The sequence below is a fragment of the Python bivittatus genome, unplaced genomic scaffold, assembly GCF_059951505.1.
Source record: "Python bivittatus isolate LINGU-HERP-01145 unplaced genomic scaffold, Pbiv_v1 ctg000650_np1212, whole genome shotgun sequence".
Lineage (NCBI taxonomy): Eukaryota > Metazoa > Chordata > Lepidosauria > Squamata > Pythonidae > Python > Python bivittatus.
In genome coordinates this window covers 27,893-49,840 of record NW_028277093.1, presented here as the reverse complement: position 1 = coordinate 49,840, position 21,948 = coordinate 27,893, and the positions used below count along the sequence as shown (strand labels likewise).

General features: G+C 50.6%; 1 protein-coding gene across 8 annotated transcripts in view; it reads left to right on the top strand.

The window, feature by feature from the left end:
- LOC103050285 (uncharacterized) overlaps window positions 1–20,752 on the top strand; it is a 31,933-nt gene extending 11,181 nt beyond the window's left edge. Inside the window, exons 2-12 of one of the 8 annotated variants that reach the window (XM_088151229.1) lie at window positions 699–795; window positions 1,089–1,238; window positions 1,624–1,741; window positions 5,511–5,655; window positions 8,600–8,653; window positions 11,385–11,509; window positions 12,855–12,944; window positions 15,599–15,817; window positions 16,566–16,614; window positions 17,096–17,251; window positions 17,394–20,752. In XM_088151229.1, the coding sequence (XP_088007355.1) occupies window positions 699–795; window positions 1,089–1,238; window positions 1,624–1,741; window positions 5,511–5,655; window positions 8,600–8,653; window positions 11,385–11,509; window positions 12,855–12,944; window positions 15,599–15,817; window positions 16,566–16,614; window positions 17,096–17,251; window positions 17,394–17,506 (1,316 nt within the window). In that variant the 3' untranslated portion in view covers window positions 17,507–20,752. Of the gene's footprint in view, window positions 1–698; window positions 796–1,088; window positions 1,239–1,623; window positions 1,742–5,510; window positions 5,656–8,599; window positions 8,654–11,313; window positions 11,528–12,854; window positions 12,945–15,598; window positions 16,615–17,095; window positions 17,252–17,393 lie in introns of those variants that run through there. The other 7 variants (XM_088151230.1, XM_088151232.1, XR_015798002.1 and 4 more) reach the window with 7 other exon arrangements.
- The last annotated feature ends 1,196 nt before the right edge of the window (window positions 20,753–21,948 follow it).

Genomic DNA, 21,948 nt, shown 5'->3' with positions numbered 1-21,948 from the left:
AGGTGAGCACTTCTTTCTGTGACCCATTTTAGCTGTGGCTGAAAGTTTCACGTGGCAATCCTGTGCTGGCGTGAACTCACCTTGTTTCTGAGAGAGAGAGACCACTCTTCAATTTGCGGGTTGCCCAGCCTCAGACATGATTTAATTAGGGTTAGGGTTGTTGAAAATAGTGAATTGTGAGCAAGGTGTTACACTGGAACATTTTCTGTTTTAAAAATGTATATGGCCGTCCAACTTGAACAATGTGACTCGGGGCAGCTTGCAAAAAACAACCAAAATAAACCAACAATCAGCAATAGCAGTAATAACTACTAAAGTGCGACTGGAGTAGTGTGAGTGGGTAGTGTAGCTTTTCGTGCTGAGACCTGATGTGAGTGAGGCAATGTAACATGAAATGAGGACAATTCCACAGTGTTACGATGAAGGAAAAATGTATTTAATTTCTTTGAGAAAAGGATTAAACTAGAAATTAATTCTTAGGTTCTAGAAACTAATTCATTGTGTTCTATGATTTCAGGTGGATTTGCACATTTCTCACAAAGGCATTTCTGGTCATCAGAGTTTATTTTTTAATTCTCAACTATAAGAACTTGCTTTGTTATACACGGGGCAGATGCTGCTCGTGACCACATTGCAGTAATTGCTTATAAACATGCTGAAATTCTCCCTGAACTAACGAAGGAAATCTTCTCCTTAAGGGGCCAGCCAAATGGATCCTGTGGTTGGAGGAATAAGGCACCGAGGTGTTTCCGCCGTTTCCTCTCCAGCTCTTCCAGCAGCCCTCGGGGCAGCAAAGTAAGAGACGCTTCAAGGGTGGGTGAATGTGGATGTCTGGTTATTATTTTTGGTTGAAAAACTAATCAGATTCTTCGAGCACACTTTACAAAAAGAGTCCTTTCGCTTCTGTTTCCTTAAACACTTCCCCCTAGTTCGTTCTTCTTTGCGTTCAACTCTAAAATAACCATAGATCTTCACTGCTGTCAATTCTGGCCTCCTTTCTAACCTCCTAACCTAGCTGTAGCCAGGGATGCAGCTCTGGAATACAGTGAAAAGCTGCAGGGGCTTTCCTTGTGGTCTTCTTTTTTCAGCCCCCTAACAGATGACGGCGTAAAGTCTGGTCATGCCAGAGGTTTCCAGTATTCTGTGCTGAAAGCGATTCCACATTCCCATTTCCAGCAGAGGAAGGACTGGTATGAGAACACCGACCAAGATCTGCGTGATTACGTTGTGCAGAGGCTGTGAGTAAACTTTTGAGATTTGGGTGGCCTGTTGCTTGGAAATGGCAGCAGAGAAATGGTGAAGACATGCTTTGATATTCATTATATGTGATGTGTTATAGGGAAAATATACAAATTATAAATGTTTGTTTGCTCTGCTTTTTATTCTCCTCCCCATCTTTGTCTACTGCAGTTTTTGGATGTGGAATTCTGAGTAAAATCTGGTTCTCTGGGTTTTGTAACGCTGGGGTTTTAAAACCCTTTTGCATCAACTTGGGGAATATGAAAATAATGTGTGTGTTTTTTTAAATGATTGATTTATTTGAATTGATTACCCACCCAGCTCCAATGTTTTGCCAGTCCTTTAACAATCATTCTGAAGGCATGTCATCTTTTCTGCCTGCAGTGTACACGCTATCTTTCCAACTCCTGACTTAGCAATCCTGAAAGATCACCAGGTAGAGAAGGTGGTGGCTTATGCCAAGAAGGTGGAAGGGGATGTTTATGAATCAACAAACCATTGGGTAGGTTGTGTTGCTGTTGTAGTCCCCAGAGTGGCGCTCCTCTCACTCTGCTTGCTTGTGACCCTGTAGCACAAGTCCCCGATTTAAGAGGAAACCGAGGCTGAGGATGGCTGTGAATGTGGACCTTGAAAAGCAGTTTTTAATCAAGTCAGTCCAGTGCTAGCCGGAGAAGTGAGTGGGAAACAGAGCTTAAGAATCCTCCAAAAGGAGATACTTAAACCATTCTAGTGAGGGGAACCTGGAGGACAGGAAAAAAACTCCTTGTGGTGACAAAAAGAGCTTCCTTAGTACAGCTCTGAAAAAAGACGACTTTGCAGGGAGTAGAAACAGGTCCACATCACCAGCAGTTCCCCAGAACTCCAGAGTCAGGGTCGGGAAGTGAAAGCTCAGAAGAAGCTGAGGTTGGCAAAGGATGGCACCTTCTTAGGCAAGCTCAAGAGAAGAAAAAACCCACTAAGGGAAGGAGGCAGGATGCTGCTCTACGGGGCTGGGAAGAGCTTCCTGTTCAAGAGGAGAAACCTGGTTGGGACCTGCCCTGCTCAGGTGAGCACGGAGCCCAGTCGACAGTGCCCAAATCGAACACTGCTTTTCCTGGGATTGTGCAGCAGTTGCGGGTGGCAGCCGTGCAGTCCTGGGAAAAAGAAGCTGCCGAGAGATGTGAGGCGAGTGCTGGTGGGTTTTTCCTTTGGAATCCGGACTGCTGCACAGCTGTCCTACCCAGCTCCTGCTTGGTCTTGGTCTTCTTGGACAAGGAAGCATGGGTCCCCCCAGGAAGTTGCGAAGGGTGGGATGAAGAAGCACTGCTCTAGCTTTGGATGAGGGAACACCTCTCTATTCTGGGTGAGCTGACACGACCGCTTGGGGTAGTGAAAGAAGCAGCTGGTGGTCTGGCTGAGCCTTGACGGGCTGTCTGGGGGAAGTCCTGAAGCGTTTGTGAGTGCCAGATGACTCCAGGAGAGTGAATGCGGCCCCTCTCCTTTAAAAGGGTGAAGGACGGAGCCTAAGAAACCACAAACCAGTCACTCTGACATGGATCCCTGGGGGCTCCCAAGCAAATCATGCACAGATGCACTGGGATGCAACTTGAAACCAGTTACCAGAAGTCAGCATGGATTTGGTGAGAGCAAATACTGCTGGAGAAGCGTCTTGCCTTTTGATGGGTTAACTTCGATAGTAGATGGTGGGAATGCTGAATAAATACCTTGAATTCAGCGGAGCATATTGCAAAGAGCTTTATAACCTTCTGATTAGCAAACTAATTAATGACAGCTGTGGATACATAGATGGTACAAGAGGAATGCCAAATAATGATTTCTCATCAGAAAAAATGTTTTTTATTTAGTGACTTGGATGAAGAGGTGGAGGGAGGTCTTACCCAAATTTGCAGGTGACGCAAAACTGGATGTTATACCTGATATCCTAGAAGACTGAAATAAAATTCAAAATGTTCTTGATCGGTTAGACAAATGAATTGAAAATAATAAAATTTAATGGAATAAAGTTCTTCAGAAAGAAGGACTAGGTGCCCAGGTCTAAGATGTGGAGGGATACCTGCCTCAGTGCCTGTGAGGAAGTCCTTGGAACAGGGCTTAATTGTAGACGGAGCGTGTGCCCAGCGCGGTGCCTGCAAACACTGTCTTCCTTTGGTCAGAGCTTCATTTGAGAGCTGTGCCCATGTTTTAAGAAGAATTTAAGGAAATTGGTACAGAAGAACGAAGATGGACAGGAAACAAGATGTTACGAAGAAAAGTGGAAGGAATTGGGAAAATTTAACCTTACAGTGGGATGAAACAGCCCTCTTGAGATGCCCAAAGGGGTGTCGCACAGAGGAAGGCCACGGCCTGTCCTCTTTTTCCAGAATGCAAGTCATGGGACAGTGGAATCAAGTTGCATTCCGGCTGAGGCTAGAAGGAGGTTCATGCTTTCAGGAGGGTTTTCCTCGGCTCCCTACACCAAGCGGGGGTTGGACCTGTTGGCTTCAGTGAAGCTAACTCCTCTCTTGGAGTTCTAGAGTTGGAAGGGACCTTAGGAATGGTCCAGTGCCAACCCCTTCTCTCTGCTAGAGTGAGGGTGGGACATCTCTGAGAGAGGACCATATAACCTCTGTTGGAAAAGCTCCAGTGAGGGAGAACTCATCACTTTGCATGGCAACCTGTTCTGCTGCCTGACGGCTCATTCCTTCTTGGCCTCGAGCCTGAATCTGGTTTAAACAGACTGGTTCTGGTCTTGCCCTCTGAGGCAGTAGAGAATAACCCTGCTCCCTCTTCTCTGTGACAGCCCTTCAGAGGTTTGAAGACTGCTATCTTGCCTCCCCTCAGTCACCTCCTCTGTAGACTAAACTTTCCCAGATGTTTGCAGGGTTGGTTTCCAGATCCTTCACCATCATCATAGCCTTCCTCTGAACCACCCGCTGTGCTTTCTGAACTCTAGTGCCCAAACCGGGATTTGCAGTCATTTGCAGGATTCCAAGTGAGGTCTGTCATATGAGTGGAAGGGGACAGTGTCTAAAATCTGGACTCTGTGCTCCTGTTAATGCACCCCAAAGTAGTAGTTGCCTTTTTAGCAGTTGCACCCCATTGCTGGCTTAGGTTTAATCTGTGGTCAATAGGGACACCCAGATCCCTATTTCCAGTGCTGGTGCCAAGCCAGATCTCTCCACCCTATCTATCTATCTATCTATCTATCTATCTATCTATCTATCTATCTATCTATCTATCTATCTATCTATCTGTCTATCTATGTTTCAAATTTAGTCACCACCCATCTCACTCAGAGAGCGACTCTGGGCAGTTTACAATAAAGATAAGAATTAAAACCAGTTAAAATAGAATAAAAACTATGTTCATAAGTAAATAATATATATATAATATATAACTGATGATATATAATAGCTTATCGACCTGTGGGAGCATTTTCAGGGTGCCAGCCACCCCCAGGGTTGGTTGCCTCTCCTCGAGCCCCACATGAGCTGGCAGAGCCAGGTCGTCACCCCTTTCTGGAAGGCCAGGAGAGTGGGGACCCACCTTTCCATTTTTGCTTTCAGTTTTCCTATCCAGATTCAGACTTTATATTTCTCTTTGTTAAATGTCATCAAATCCACTGATCAAGTCTTTATGAATCTTCTCTGTCTAAAGTATTAGCCAACCTCCCATCTGCCATCTGCCCTCAACTCCCACCTCCGAGTCGGTGCAGATGTTGAAGAGCCCAGGGCCTGCCAGAGCTCTCGAGACTCCTGAGCTGGAGCAGAGCCATTGAGGGCCTTCTTTGGGTGCACTTTCAGTCCTCCTGCGAGCGGCAAGTGGAGCCATCTGGCCTGTATTTTACCCTCCTCGTGCTAAAGAGAACCTGCTGAGGGCTCTGCTGAGGGCTCTGCTGAGGCCCAGGCACGCGATGGGCACGCCCACATTCCCCTGAACGTGCCATTCAGCTGTTAGCTGTACGTGAGGAGGTGGGTCTGGCAGGATCGGCGTCCGAGGGGTCTGTGGTTTCCCAGGCCCTTCTCCTCTCCTGGGACCTCCTCAGGAGTTCCCCAGGACGGCCAAGAGCGCCTTGGCTGGTTCTTCCAGTCGCGACCCGTCTGGCCCTGCAGATTCGGCTCAGTTTTCCCTCCTCCTCGCGGGGCCTGTGACCAGCCAGGGCTTCAGAGGCAAGAGAGGAGGACGTCTTCTCGTCAACCCCGTTGCCAATTAGCTGAGATGATGACTCTGTATTTGTATGAGACATTCATGCCATATTCTAAAATATAATCATCATGTTTCCTACTGTCTAGGACGTGTATTGCTGTCTTATTATGGTGAAGCTCTTTAAAATAGAGAAGGAACTAAGAGAAAAGCGGAGGTTTCGCTTGCATAAGCAAGGTATCGTGGATGCTCAGGCCTCGCCTGTGGGACAAACCCAGCCTGTGGTGCCCCTCGGTAAGTATTTTTCAGAGTGGGCAAAGCGAGGCAGAAACCTGCGTGTGTCTGTGCACGGGATACGAGTGGAAGCAGAAAGTCCAACCGAGGGAGCTCGCTGCCCCCCCCCCGCTTACCCCCTCAGGGCCCCAAGTCACCTCTGGCAGCTGGCAGGGCAGAGGGACGTTCTCTTCTCTCCTGTCAGACTGAGAGAGGGATGTTCGGGGCCCTGTTTTGTGGGGAGTGAGCTTCTCTTGTGGGTGTCGGGCATGGTTTCCTGGACAGCCAGTTTATGACTTGGCGGCGACACAGCTGCTCCTCTGCTTTGCTGAAACCTTCCTGAAAATTGGCAGGAAGAGCAGGCTGGCTTTAAGGGGCCTCTCCGGCCCGGCCCTGGCGTGGAAGACGTGTCCTCCACTTAGCAGGATTTTTTCTGGTGCTTTATAGCCACCGACTTCGGCGTAAGCGTTATTCTCTCCAATAGAAGCATTCTCTGGAGGACCCCGTTGCCCCTCTGCGTGGCTTTTGTTGTTTAGTCCTTCTGATGGTTCTGGGGCACAGCTGTCTCTGACGTTCAGAGATTTTACTCAGTTCGGGGACGGGTTGGTGGACGGGCTTTAGTTCAGAGCAACAGCTGGGCAGTTGTACCTTCAAGTGGTTGTTTCTTATTGTTTCAGGCAAACCTCTGGGATGGGGGGATTCTCCTTGGTGGCTTTATTTGGGGCTTTTTGGGTTCCCTGTGATGGTTCTGCCAGCTGTGGAGCGGTCTTCCATCACCGCCATCTAACCCTAACCCTTTACTACCAGAAGCTTTTACAGAACGCTTTCTGTTTGGGAATGCATCTTTTTGCTCCCTGGAATCAAACAGGGAATCAGCAGAAGCATGATTTCTGTGTCGCATGTTTCTAACATGGTTTGATGAGCTATCTTATATAGATCCTTTCAAAAATATCTCGCTTTGTCCCAGATGGCAGTGAAAAGTTTAAATTGTGTTCCTCAAACTTTATGTGGGTCGGTCTTTTGGCCAGAATGGGGGCCACTTCACTTTGGGACATCCAGCTTTTCTACCCCCCTTTGCTCCACAGCGAAACCCCCCAGCCTCCCTTTCCAGTTTCTCAAAAGAAGGGTTTTAGTGCTCCACTTTTTTGGGGGGGGGCAGGAGAATCTTGTTTTTTCTGTGTTGCTGCTCTTTAACTTGTCCCTCAGACCTACTAACTCAGCATGGCTCCTGGTTCCTCCTTGACTGGGCGGAGCTGGTCTGCTGACCCAGTTGCCCTGATTGCAGCTTCGGAAGCTAAATCCTTAACCTCCGTGTCCAGCTTGCGTAGTGGCTGGGCGCCAGCTGATTCTGCAGTTTTCTCCAGAGCATTTGCTTTGGCTTCTTCTGCGTCCTTGCGGGGAAGCAAAAGATCTTTCCTTGAGGGAGACCCCCTTTGTCCAATGCAGGAACTGACGGCAAGGTCAGGACTGGATCTGACAGATCGCCTGGATCAAGCCTGGGTGTGTGTTGTGCCCTTTTTTGCCCCCTCGGAGCTGCTCTTTCAAAAGGTGTAGGGATCCTGCATGCCAGGCATGGATGCCAAAATCTTGGGCTGTTTCTCTCTCTTTCCCCGGAGCAATTGATTCTCCTTTATTGCTTTGTTCCTCTTGCTCTCAGAGCCCCTTCTTCCCCTGGTCTCCTCGACTGCCACTCGCCATCTTTCTTCCTCTCTGTCTTCTCCTTCTGATGCTCCGTGTCCTCTCCCTTGGCTGATGGGGCTTCTCTCTGGAACAGGGTGTGTTTGAGAGGGTTGTGGCCATGAGGGGTCCTTTGGACCGTAAGCCCCCTTCTGACTCGCATTTTCTGATCCAACCCTCTCCCTGTTTCCAGCCTTCCTTTTTCAGATAATGTTGCCTCCAAAATGGTTGATGTCCTTTTCTTCTTCAGTGATCTCTCTCCTTTACAGTGTTTGATTCCAACCTTACCGTGACAGGCAGTGGAACTGGGTTTATTTGAACATAAGTAGCACATCTTCTCCACCTTCATTTGGGAGATAAATAAAACTTTGGTGTTTCTAATTGTAGAATGCTTTTTTAATTGTTAGTTTTTATGATGTGTTTTTATTGTACATGTGTTCTGTGAGATGGGCGGCTATATTTAAGCGAGTGGAGATTACAGTAGTCTGGCCCTCATTTCTTCAGAGGTCCAGGTGCTTACAGACCCTTCAGAAGTTAACTTAACTGTATGAGCCTAGGAGCGGAAATTGGATGTCAGGATGGATGTTCCATTTTTCTCTTCAGTGGAAATGGCTAAATCGCTCTCCTTTCTCGCACAGCTGGAAGTCCTGAGGCATCTTCTGTCCTCTGAGGAAGGATGCACTGTGCCGAGACTTCTCCCACCTGATTGCTGATTGCACCACGCAGTGTCAGCTTATTGAGCCACTGGTCCGTGGTTGTTGTAGGACCCTCTGTGGGGCTGGTCTGCGAGGAGGGAGATGGTAATTTGGCAGCGCTTGGAAGGCCATGCGTTCCCCCTCTTGAACTAAAGAATGGATTAATCCGGGATTAAGATGGATTAATCCAACTCAGTTCACGTATCATATGATCATTTTTCATTAGGGGTCATCTTGGCTTCACTCATCATTACAGATGTTGCAGAGTTTACCCCCCACCCCACCCCACCCCACCCCACCCCTGAATACCTGGCCCTCAAGTGGGCGTTCTGTGTGACGGCTTTATTTTTGGTAAGCCTGGACCGACTGGGCTAATTCGACTTTTTGCTAGAAAACCCCACATTGGCATCTCGGCAGGTGCCCTCAGTTGGAGGGAATAAAAGCCCTTTGAAGTCGGTTTGGTGAGCAAACTCTTTTGAATGTGTTTTGCAAAGGCTGAATGTGCTTATATTATTTTTTTTTTTACTCATGCTCAGACTTCTTCTCGCAGTGGAGCCATGGAAGAGAGTTAACAGGCTTGTGCTCTCTTTCAGGCAGTCGGCTGGCCACCCCAGAAGTGCCTGTGAGCCACGTGCAGGACCCCCCAGGTACTTCCTTTTACTTTTACAGTTACCATTTATACCCAGTCTTTCTGCACCAAAGTCAACTTTTCCTAAAACCAAGAACCCCCAAATTTAAACTAACTCAGACGGGAAAGGCTGATGGGATTCTCTTCCTAAAAGAAGGGAGGGTGGAAGCCGAGCCATGTCCCTCACTTTGGGAGCAACAGGGAGCAGTCTCGCCTGCCCCGCAACCACACGCTGTAAGGGAAGGGCGTCTTTGAGAGGACCTCCTGCTGACCGCAGGGTCCAGAAAACAGAGGCAACCAGTGAAGGTCTATCGGCATAAAAGCACTGTGCTCCTGGATTGGGCCCAGTTGAGCTCCCCCAGTGTACTGTGCGTGGAAATACAAGCGGAAGGGGCACGTTGCAGACCCCACCAGTCAAGGAAATTTGACTGGTGGGTTATAGGAAGAGGGCCTTTTCTGCCGTGGCCCTTGCTCTGTGGAACAACCTACCACCCAAGGTGCGGTGTGCCCCCACTCTCATGGGCTTCAGGGAGAGCGTGAAATTCTTGCTAGGCCAGATGGCCTGGGGGCCGGATGGGGGCTCGCACCAGTGGAAATGGCTCATGGGGTAATTGATTTTACTCCCCCGTCATCTTGAATGTTTTTAGTTTTTATGTATAGGGTTTGTTTTTATAGCTTGACTTATTAATTAATTAATTAATTAATTAATTTTTATTTTTTAATTGTTTATGGGTTTTACTTTAATTGTGAGCAGCCCAGAGTCACCCATTGGGGGAGATGGGTGGCATACAAATTTAATAAATAAATATAAATAAATAGTCCCCAGATTAAGAACAAGTTCTGTTCCCAAGGTCTGTCCTTAAGTCGAATTTGTAAGTCAGAACAGTGTTACTGTATAATCCTGTTTAAGTAGTATTGTGTAATGAACTCGAATCTTTGTGTATTTAATTCGAATTTTGCTGCACTAGGTTCCATCCTTAACTATGGGTTGTCCATGAACTGGGCATTCTTAACCCAGGGACTCCCTGTGGTCAGGTACACCAGATCCGGGAAACTCAGCGGTCACACCTGGCACACGTGGAGCCTTTCCCTCCTGGGGTCAAGGAGCGCCACAGGAGTCTTTTCTTCCAGTTGGGTTGCCCCCCATCCAGAAAGGCTGAGTCCTAGTTCTGGAGGCTGGCTGCTGCCCGGCTGACTCTGGCTTGGGGGTTTAATTCTGTTTGCTCGCCCTCACCCAGCACGTGGTCCAGTGCAGGCAGTGTTGAAGGATGCGGTTTCTTGGCTGGGGGTGGGCGGTGGGGAGCCTTGAGCTGGACAGCCGGAAGCACAGCGCTTGGAAGCTCCGGTTGACCGCCCCTGGATATTGAGCCACATACGGCAGCCGTTCTTGGCCATTTTTGCCTGGAAATTATTTCCCTCGAAATAATGTTCAGGTGTCAGCGAACCACTGCGTAAAAATGACCGTATCTACAGCTCATGGTACATTAGTTAACTGAGTCGCGGCACATATAACCCTCCCACAGTGTGAGTGTTAACATTATGGGGTGCAAAGTTAGAAAAATGATTTTTTTTCTCTTTAATTATGGCTTCTTGTGGAATCCCACTTGAGAAAGGCTGGCCCAGAGGGTAAGGTGGGGCCCTGGGCCACACTAAGGCCCCCAGCCTAGCCCTGTACAGTCACCCCCGGGTGCCGACCTACCTGTGTTCTGTGCTCGGCTTTCTGAAGACTCCAGAGAAAGGCATCTCTTCCCTGGCCCCGAAGAACCCAGTGAAGCATGAAAGACGTGTTTATGGATGAACTCCTGCAGTTGTCCTGTTCCTGTCCAGGAATTCCGTTTCGCAGGGGTACTTCCTGTTGTGGGAAAGACCCTCTCTAGGCAGAGTTCATCCAAGAGACTGGAGTGACATCCTTGATGCCCCATCAGGAGCATCTTTGCCCTCTGGAGAAGCAGAGGAGGTGACCCAAGGGAACTTCTGCATGCTTTCTCCTTCCCATTCTCTCTTGGAAAGGAAAGCCATGAACTCAGAGAGCAACCTATGCGTTGAGGGCCAGGTGCCTTTGTTTGTGCTGTGCAGCTGGCGTGGGGCTGGGTGCGTTATCCCAAAATGGGGGGGAGGGGTTCGCATCTGAAGGCAGTCGATCTGGCTTTGTCTGATGTTTGGGACGAGCACTGAGGTCTCAAAGTGACTAGCCAGGCATGTTCCTAGCTTTCTTTGGCCCCTGTTTGTGTGCCTGCTGTTTATTTTTTATTGTGCTTGCAAGAGGGTGCAAATGTATTCAGTTGTCCTCAGGAACGTGCTGGCGATAGGAGCCCATTGCATGCCCTGATCCCATGCTCCAGAGGACTCTTCTCCATATGCTTCTGCTCAGACTCGTGAAAGAGGAACCTTGGTCGCCCGGCTTTCCCTGTGGTGCTGCCAGGAGTCTCTGCATGGACACACCACCAGCCTTCCTCCCCTGCTTGGGTGGGCAGTTTGTGGGAATCTAGCCATGATGGTGTGTCTTTGTATGTGGTGTGAAGCAAGCATTATCTTAAGCCATTGTAGGTTTTATATAGATGTTGCTTGTTACGGAAGCCAAGTTTTTCTGTCTTGTTAACCCAGGTTTGGAGTTTAGCGTACTATGTGAACCCACCTAGCCTGTTTGTTTCACTGCCAAGGTGAATTTCATTGTTACAGACTTGGGGCTGGTAACAAGTCACGTTCAGATGCAGCCTGCCTACTGAGCTGTCCTGGGGTGCATTTTGCAGGTGTGAATCAGTTGTACCCCATGTCCATATGGAACATCCAAAACTCTCCAGCTTCGCTGGACCCACCTGCAACTTCTCCAGTGAACTCGCCTGTTCAGATTCATGACGAGGAAACGGCTTTGACGGTTGGTTCCCACCATTTTCCTTCTTCCCACCCCATGTTTATAACTCACTCTATAAAATGCTTTCAAAATATACATTCAGTGGCCTTCCCAGGATTTCTACACTGGGAGTTTGGGACTAAAGCAACATCATTGAAATTGGGAACACAGCATTGTTTCAAAGTTTGAAATAAAGATATTTGTAGGTGCCAGTTAATGAAAATGTCTGGGGGTAGTGGTAGCTGGAAGACGGGATTGGGTCCCCCCCTCAATTCCCTGAATCCTGCCAGGAGACCATTTAGAACCTCCTACCATATAAACCAAATGCACGGAAGTTCTTTTTTGAGAAAAGCAACGTGAGAATTAGGACTCTATTGTGGAAAGCCGGAAGGTTTGGACGGTCCAGAGCCAATCAGTTTGTAGGAAGGCTGCGAGACTCGGGGTAGATCATGAGTTCCTACAAAAAATGCTACGTAGCTCCAGCCTGATCTGAACCCTACCATGATCCTGTTACGAGTTTCAGCACATACACGCTTCTCTTCCTCTCTCTGCGGCATTCCCTTTCAGGTTAGCAAACAACCAGGATGTGGACGCGGAGTAAGAAATATTAGCGCAAAGGAATTCCAGGCAGGATATGAGAACCAAGTAAAAGAAATACAGCTAAAATGAGTTTGCACTCGCTGTAACCCTTTTTCTCCTGCAAACTCTCTTTGCTTCCTCCATGGCTCTTTCTTGTGCTTCTTCCTTTTCAGGGTCTCCCTAACTCCATCCGGCCATGACTCTCTCCATCTCCCCTTCCTCCTGCCTGCCTGCCTGCCTGCCTGCCTGCCTGCCTGCCTGCCTGCCTGCCTGCCTGCCTGCCTGCCTGCCTTCCTTCCTTCCTTCCTTCCTTCCTTCCTTCCTTCCTTCCTTCCTTCCTTCCTTCCTTCCTTCCTTCCTTCCTTCCTTCCTTCCTTCCTTCCTTCCTTCCCATTCTGCCTTGATGTGGTTTTTTAAATCCGCATTCATTCCTCATCTGTTCATTCTTGAGCTTGATTCTCTTCTTTGACCAGGCAGACTTTCTTGGTCTGACATTCTCCTGACATACTCAGCTCTCATTCCCATAGAGCAGAGTGCTGTCACACTGGGCCATTTTCACTTTGAAGAACAAAAATTCTTCAAAAAGGTCACAGACCAGCTACTGCCTTTCTACCGGCTTTGTCTGGCTTAACATTTGTTCCTCCATTTTCTCATCTAGGAAACATGCTTCCAAGGGATGCAAACTCATTACTTGCTCTGCTTTTACACCGTATATGCATAACTTGAAATTGTTCACTCCATTTTCTGCTTTCAAACTCCACTTCTTGTGTCCTGACATGTTGCTTTTCAGATGGATGCTGCGTGTTGCAGCATACGGCCTCAGTCGCATTTGCTGCAGATTATTCAGGTTCTCAGCCAGCAGCATTTTCTCCATCTGAAGGTGAACACCCATTCTTGTCCCAGACCAGCTCAGGTGGGCAGCCGTGTGTCCTTTACAACTGCCCAACTAATGGCTGCCCGTCTAACCAATGGATCTCTGGGCGGGGAACCAGGGAAAAAGTGTGCAATACCTTATCCAGTCAGTGAAAGGAAAAACCAATCTGAAGCCCCTATAAAAATCTCGTGGCCAACATAACCCATGCGCCCGTGCCAGAGTCCATCGGCATCCTGGCCCAGCACTGGGGGGGGGGGGGAATCCGGGCCCACCCTCCCCGGTCTGTGAGAAGAGCAGAAACAGTTGGGGGTAGCCTGGTCCCATGCCAGATGGGGCCTTCTACGCATTCTGTTCAGAAATTGATCTGTCTTGTAATGCTTCCGGCATCCGCATTCCTTTCACTTCTCTTTTCTTTCTTCTCCGTTTTTCCCAAGATCAACCCTTGGCCCTGTGAAAAAACTGCCTGCCTGCCTGCCTGCCTGCCTGCCTGCCTGCCGAGCCTCTCCTCACCTTGTATCCTCCCCTCGTGCTTTTGGTCATAAACAGAGTTGCGTCGTACCTGTGCAGGCATTATTTTGCCAAGGGCGCTTATGAAAAGACTCAGACTATGTACTAGAAATGGGCCTTCCTTTAAGCAGATACACACCAAACACCAAAGTAATTCTCTAGGCTCTGAATGGCCCCTTTTCCGTATTTTTTTCATCTTGGCCCCTCCTACCCATTCATATCACATCACAAAATACTGTTTTGGCTGGTACGACCACCTGGATGGCACTATTCTTTCATTTACTACATTTTAGCTCTTCCAGTCATAGGGAAATCTGTACTGTTTCCCTGCATGTCTTCGCCAGCTCCACGAGATCAAACTGCCTTCGTTCACAATTGCTGCACCCTTTCCCTCTTGGGTAGCTGCACAGCCTCACAGCTCGCTCGCGTGCGTGCTCTCTCTCTCTCTTGGCTGCTTCATTAATTCAAACTCTTTGCAGATCATTCTCTAACGTTCCAGTTGCAACCTCCGTATCAGTTTTGTCGGTGAGGTGGATGTTTTGGCCAGGATGTCACAACCGCAGCCACTGTTCGGTTTCTGATTCTATCCAGGATCTCTGTTCTAGAGATGATCTTAGAATCAGAACCACAGAATCCAAGGGTTGGGAGGGACCTTGGAGGTCAGAGGACCCCTCTGACCCCTCTCCCAGGGCAGGAGTCCCAAACTTGGCTTGAAAACCTCCAGTGATGGGGCCACCACAACTCCAAGCGGGAGGCTGTTCCTCCTTATCTTGAATCTGGATCTCTCTCAGCAAAGCTTCTATCCCCTGGTCCTTCTCTTACCCCTGGGCATTACAAAGAAAGCCCTTCAAGGATTGGAAGACCACTGTCATGTCTCCCCTCTGCCTTCTCTTCTTTAAGCTGAAGAGATCCAGTTCCTTTAGCTCTTCTTCATTGGATTTAGTCCCCAAGTCCCACACCATCCTTCTCTCCCTCCTCTGCGCTCCTTCCAGGCAGCATCCAGTGTCTTGCGAGGCAACGCATGGTTGCCTGTGTCGCACCAAGCTGGAGGCGCACGCACAGCAGGCACATGCGCTCAAGATGTGAATTTTCCTGTGTCTGGGAATCCGTAGTGTGATTCTCCAAGACAGGCATGGTAAATACACGAAGTGGGGTTCCCCCCTCCAGAATATGTTCGCAGCTGTGCTGATCCCCAGTCCTGCAGTGGGAGGGGATGAGTTTTTTTCTAGCCCCCGTAAACCAAGCTCTTCTCATTTCTGGGTGGGAAAAGCCCTCGGCTGGGGAGATGGGGCTGTGTGCGTTGGGAGTGTCGGGGTGGGGTTCAGGTCCAGAGAAGTCCCCTAGCCCTCTTCTCGGGTGCCCTTTCCCTTTCGTTTCAAGTAGGCGCCCGTTGCAACCAAGTCTGGTAGCCTGTGCTCCAGGACCGATGGCCCATCTTGCTTTCTAGATGGCCGTGTCTCCCCCTTGGGCGCCTCAGCCCCAGAATGTGATGAGAGCCTCTTCTGGCATTTTCCTGAGTCCTCCTTTGGCCCCTGGCCGGCTCCTGCCCCCAAATCCTTTTCTCACCCCCATTGGAGCTCAGGAGGCCAACAATGTCATCCTGGGGGAGTCAGCTGTGCAGGGCGGAGGAGTCCAGGTAGGCCGTGGGGAGGAAGGCGGGCTGCTGTGCTCCACTCCGCTCCCCTTGCCCGCTTTTGGGGAAAAGGAAAGTTTAAGGGTTTCAGTCAGTTGGCAAAGGTCTTCATATTTAGAGGGTCCCCTGGAATGTCATGAGGGGGGCATTTCTCTGCTGCCGTTTCCTTTATGTCCATCTTTATTCTGAATGACTGCTTGTGGGTGAAATAATTGCCTGCCTTGTCCGGTCTCCCAGCTGTTGCTTGATGGCTCTGGTCAGATGCTACAGCATCGCACAGCAGTCCTGGAAACCCTGTGGGGTGCCAGTCCTCTGCAGCTGTTGCTCTTCATTTATGTTCTTCCTGCCTGTCCTGTGACTGGCCCTTGCCCCACACGTGAACAACACTCAGGGGGTTCCATCTGCCCTTTTACTAAGTTAAGCCTGGTAGATTGGGACGGGGAACCTTTGCAAAGAGGGGAACATTTGTGGAGTTTAATGAGTTTCTGAATGCTGTGCTGATAACCCTTCCTCCTGGCAGGGGCAGGATCCTGGTTCTCCTCTTTCTTACTTGCTGAACACAGTGCCCACCGTGCCCCCTGTTCCCCATCAAGCCTTGCCAGGGGTCCAGGGTCAAAGCACATCCTTGGGGCAGATGGGAGGAGCAGCACAAGTTTTGACCCCAGGACGGCTGCCAACTCCAGAGCCCCCTCCGCAGCCACTGCCATGTCTGAAGTCAGCCCAGGGCCCTGGCACCCTGGTGAGTGTTGGGTCGTTTCGCATGGCATCCACCAGCAGCGCCTTTGAGCAAGAGAGCCAGTGGTACAAAGAAGGTTTGCTGGTGTGCTTCCAAAGGGGGTGGAGAAAATCCTTGCTGAGATTTGTTTTTGGTGCTCCTGAGGGCCTTCTGCCTCTCTTTCTCTCCTTTTCTGCCTCTGCTTGGATTTTAATGCCTCTCTTACATACAGGGAGCATCTTTTCCGCTTTTGAAATTGTGCAAAAATGTTCTTGTAAAATCCAGCCGTGGCTGAACTGGAGGCTTCTGGGGTGCTTCACTGGAGCTTGTAGAGGGAAGCTCTCACTGGGACTTGAGTGCCCGCTTGGCATGCAGAAATTCTCAGGCTTGAGGGAGGTTGGACCCGGAGCCCTGGAGTGGGACCGCCAGTCTGAGGAGGGACTGAGCCTGCAGAGCATGGAGGAAGATGGGGTGTGAGAGCTAGCTGGCTTCCAAGGTACCCCGACATTGCTAGGGAATATAAGAGCCCTGTTCCGCTTCCCTTCTGCAGCAGAGGGCCCTTCCAATGCAGAGCCTCTTAATTAGCAATTATATAAACCCAGGAGGGGATCCTGAGTTCAGAGAACAGGGGCTGAAGGAAGTCTCAGAGGAGCCACTCTTCGACTCAGAGTTTCCAGGGAGAACAAGTGTCTTCATTTACTCCTTCCCTGAAGGTTAGAACTCTTACTGGTCACCGAGACATTTCTGACTTTTGCTGCTTGTTTTCAATCAGGCGGAGCCCCATATTGGGACCAGAGATGCTGCCTCACACGGGCTGTTGGGTAAGCTGACGGGGTCCTGTTTTTTCCACCTCCCTCAATGTCCTCCTGTGTCCCTTCTAGCCGTCCCCTCTTGAGGATATGGGAGCGCCCTTCCCCAAGACCTGTGGCTCAAGAGCCCTTACACGGACCAGCACCTCCCACCTGCTTGTCAAAGGCAGTGCTGGGGGAGGGTGCCCAGGCCAGCTAGGAGTTCAGGATGCGGCAACTCAAGCCTATTCCCGCAGGCCAGCCAGAGGCCTCTGCCACTCCTTCCTGGGGGGTGGGGTGGGAGGTGGGCACTGCTGAGCCCCAGCCCTCCATTTCTTCCTGTGTGGGAGGACCAGGGTCCAGGGAAGTCAAGCTCGCCAGCCCCATCCCTTGAGTCTCCAGGGCAAATGACCCCCAGGTGGACCTCTGCCCCAAAGGCTTTTCTAAGGCCCCTTCTACCTGGATGTGGCTGCAAATGCTCCTGGAGGCCATGGAAGGTGCTCTTTCTTTGCAGGTAAACGGCGAAGACTAGCAGAAGGGGGATGGAGGGCGTCTCCTGCCGGTCCCGCTCCCTCGGCCCTGCCTGAGGCCCCAGCTCGGTCTTCTCCAGTGACTCTCGAGTCCTTGTACCGCTCGCTGGAGGACCTGAGGATCTCTGTCCTGCGTAACTGTAAGCTGCCTGGGGACCCTCCCTCTTGGGAAACCTGCCCTGTGGGTCCTGTTCTGACAGGATGGCGGCCCACCGATGCTCCCGCCCCCCGCCCCCTCCCTGAAGCCCAGTCTTACCCTCCCTGGGTTCCTTCCTTCTGCAGTGGGAGCTGTGCACAGGCAGGTGGAAGCTCTGGAGAAGAGGATTCATTTGCTAGAGCGCTGGCGGGCGGAGATGGAGGGACGTCAGCAGCTGCCAGAACCGCAGCAGCCGTAGCCCTGCTGGTCTCCCTTCCGTTCCACCTTTCCGTGTACAGAAGCCACATTCTCAGGACGGTTCCTTGTTTGACTCCCCTTTTATTCCCCAACGTTTCGAGCGGCAGACAGTTCATACAGTTCTTCGGAAGGCAGTGCCTGTTGCCGGAGACGTGCCTGCCCAGGACATTCCCCGCCGTGGTTCTTCCAGGGCCGAACGGCCATGCTGCCTAGTGCTGGAGGATGGGGGCGTTGGGACAGCCCCTGAGGTCAAAGTGGAAGGGATGTGGAGGCGAATGCTGCTCCAGAAACGGCTCAGCAGTCACCGGGTCCTGGAGGGTGCGGATGACTCGGGCTGCGCAGACTGAGGCATGGGGAGAAGCCGTGGCAAGCGATGGTGGGACCTGGACCGCTCTGGCAGCCGGACCCCAGCCTGGAAGATCAAGCTCACGCTCCTCTCCTGTGGCTGCTTGCGGCTGAGCTCCTTGCCTGCCTTCCTGACGGTGAACCGTGTGCCTGAATCCGGGACCGTCCTGGGACTTCTCATCTGCTCCTTGCACTTCGTTGTCCCCGGAAGAGCCTGCGCCCGAGCTCGGCATGGACACTGGCCTCACTTCTACAAGCAGCCTGCCCTTTCTGAACTCCCAGCTGATCTTAGCCGGCTTGTCTTGTCTGCTGAGCGAGGGGGTTGTGGCTCTGAAACGGGACGGGAGGCTCTCCGTTGTAGCAGAACTCACACCTAGCCGGCAGGGAGCAAAGCGTCCGTCTGGACATTAGTCTGTCCACCCATGGGAATCCTCTCGGATTCAAGTTGAATTGGAGATAGGAAATTCGCTTGATTTGATTCGTGGTTTTAGATTTGATGCGATGCAGTGTGATTCGAAATTAAAGATTTGAAAAGGAATTTGTCTGTATGTTTGCTGTAAAGGCGAAGGATTTTGAAAGAAAGTTTACCCATCTTAAAGTTGCTAAGGTTGAGAAATGCTTTTTTGGAGGACATTAATCCTGCAAATTTCTGCCAGAAGTTTTCAAGGGTAAATAAGGCTTTGAAATGCTCTCCTTTCTTTCAGGGCATTGTAGGAGAAGATCTATGTTAGTCTATGGTAGCAAAAAACCAGGAGGAGTCTGGTCGCTCACGAAAGCTTCTGCCTTTTAATAAAAATTGTTAGTTGGAAAAGATGCTGAACTCCTGGTTTCTTTTAGGGAAGAGAGGGAGCGCCAGTAGTGCTGAGGAAGGAGCCTAGGAGCCGTGCAGGAAGTTTAGGTAATGTGAAAGTTGGCTGATCAGTGTAATTTGAAACTCAAAACTTTCAAGGCTCTCAAAGAGGGAGGAAGCTTCCACCTCCTATCCTCTTTTGGGGTTGGGCTTTGCTGCCTCTTGTTCTGGGACTCCTGCAGGGCTGATGGCTGCTTTGCAGGCTTGGCCCCTCCTGGGCAGGGCCCCCTCCAGCCGTTAGCCCTCAGGTCGGAGCTAGCCTGGCAGAAAAAGGTCCAGCACCACCAGACGGACGGCATAAAGAGGCTGGCACAGCGGAAGCAGGAGCGGCCGGAGGGAGCCAAGGAGGGGTTTTTGGCTGGCTGACGGTGGGTGTAATAAGGAAGCGGACTTTAGGAGGAACAGTGGGCTCAGGGCAGCAGTGCCCATTTGGGGAGAGCCCCAAGGTCGTGGTTGCTAAGCCAGCCAGTCGGGTGGTAGCGTTAACCAACGAAAGCCTTGGCATTGTGAACTACCGAGGGATGCTGTTTTGTACAAGCGTCTCAGCAGCGGCAGTCCCAGACAACAAGCGGACAATTACAAACTGCTGCACCTGGTCGTGCCCAGATTACCCCCTTGGGAGTGATTACCCCCACTTTAAGAACTACTGGCCTAAGTTGTCCCGTGCGGCCTGGAAGTAGTGACAGTGCAAGAGGGACGCGAGCCCTGAATTGGATGGGAGCTTGGAGGAACAGGCAGAGCGAGGCCTGAAATGAAGAGGACCAGGATCTGAAGTGTGGAGGGGTGTGGAGGGGGGGCTCACTGGGCCCGCAGATCCAAGACAAAACAAGATAGCCCGGACTCTTGCTTTATGACGGTTTCCCCAGCGCCTGGTCCCTGTTTTGGGAGACTGCGCTGCTGCGCATTAGGTCTTAATAGGGTTCAGCCCAGATGTCTCTCTCACCTCTGCAGAAACATTCTGAGGTCAAACGTGTTTTTATTCAAACACATTTTTTTTTACAGATAAGTGTCCTGCTAATGTCTTCCAAAACAAAAGAGAGCCAGTTTGGTGTTATGGTTAAAAGCACCAGGCTAGAAACCAGCAGATGGTGAGTTCAGGTCATGCCGTGGGCATGAACAGCTGGATGACTTTGGGCAGTCCCTCTCTTGCAGCCCTCCAAAGAAGGAGGCAATCACGGAGTCTTATCCAGGCAGTCACCATGAGCTGACGCTGACTTGAAGGCACCAAAAAAAACCCCAACCAACCAACCAACCAAACTACAGGACTATACAGTGGTACCTCGGGATACGAACGCCTCTACTAACGAACTTTTTGGGTTACGACCAGCTCCGGCTGCAAAAATTTACCTCAATGTGCGAACTCCGCCTCGGGGCACGGTCATTTTTCCACCCTGACACGTGGTCTGTGGCCATTTTTCTACCCCTGACACGTGGTCCATGGCCATTTTCCTGCCCCGCCGCGTGGCGCCCGGCCGTTTTCCCGCCCCTGATACGTGGTCTGTGGACGCCAGAACGGATTAATGGTAATTACATTGAACCTTATGGGAAAATTTGCTTCGGGGTGCGACCAAATTCGGAGGGTGGAACGGATTAACCGGATTTACATTGAACCCTATGGAGAAATTTGCGTCGGGTTACGACCAACTCGGGATACGCCCAGAGTCACGGAACGGATTAAGTTCGTATCCCAAGGTACCACTGTACTTGACCTTAGCCAAAAGGCCAAGAAGCGATGTAGTTACTGCGCTACTGCGCTTTTTAAATATTAAATCTGGTTACTGGTAGTCCCCAGTTTAAGAATGAGTTCCGTTCCCAAGGTCTGTCCTTAAATCGAATTTGTATGTAAGCCAGAACAGTATTATTGTATAATACTGTATAAGTAGCATTGTGTAATTAACTTGAACCATTGTGTATTTAACTCGAATCATTATGTATTTAACTTGAATTTTGCTACAATAGGCTCTGTTCTTAACTATGGGTCATCTGTAAACGGGGCGTTCTTAACTCAGGGACTACCTGTACATTGTTTTGTATTAAAAAAGGGTTTCTGTGTGGCTTAGTTGGTGTTTTAATTGATAGCCTATTGTTTAGTAGAAGGAAAACATCCTTGCGTTTAGGCTTCCCTGTACAGATCGGGAAAGGGAAATATTTTCTTTTGGGGAAATACTTGTAAATAGAAATGCACTGCACAACATACAGGTAGTCCTCAAGTTACAACAGTAATTGGGACTGGAGTTTCCATCACTAAGTGATGCAGTCATAAAGCGATGTCATGTGACTGCATTGCTTAGTGATGGCAATCCAAACGGGGACTGCTGTCATTAATCGAATCCCCCCATCACTGGGCAAGGACCCACCTCGATCCAAGCCAATCCTGGCTTGGTCCCTCCCAGCCCTGAGCCTCGGTAAGGTAAGGGACTCCCTCCGCACCTACCTTCCCCCCACCTCTACCCTTTTGGCACTCCTCGGTGGTGGCGGCGCTGGGGCTGAGGTACAGGCCCTGCGCCTTCAGCAGCCCCAGCCAGCTGCCTGGGCCCCCTGGCCTCTGCTTCCGCCCCAGCCACCCCGGGCCACAGCACAAAGCCCCAACCAGCCCTGCTGCTCAGGTCGTCCTCCAAATCTCTTGAGATGCTTCGGAAGGCCTCGGAAGCTTTCTGAAAGCGTTCTGAAGCATCATGAAAATGGCGCGTGCTCTCTGGAGGATGGCACGAGTAACCTCAATAAGAAGGCCTGGTGCAATTAGCAGCTGCCTAACACGGCCGGGCCAGGTGTGCCTTGTCAGCAGCGGAAGGAAGATGGCGAAGGTCAGCTGGGCACGGCAGGACCTGTGGAGCACAGGGTAGCGGGGTGTCGGGGCTTTGCAGTAGGGCGCTGGGGGCTGAAGCGGTGCTTAGTGGCGGCAGGGGGCTGAAGTAGAGACCCAGGAGTGGCAGCGGCTAGCTGGGACTGCCGAAGGCCCCAGGCCAGTGCAGCTGCTGCCACCGAGAAATACCGCTATGCGTGGCTGCTTAAAGGGCAGAGATGGGGGGAGATAGGCGGGTGGGGGAGTTGAAGCACCCCTGCAGTCATAAGTGCAGTGACTACGGGGGTGCTGCTGCAACAGTAGTGACTTCAGGGAGCGGGTGTAAGCACCATTCATTCAGCACCACTATTACTTTGAATAGTCGCCGAACAAATGGCTGTCAAGCGAGGACTGTCTGTAACCCAAAGCCAGACCTGATTCAAGCTCAGGAATCCACTCCTCAATA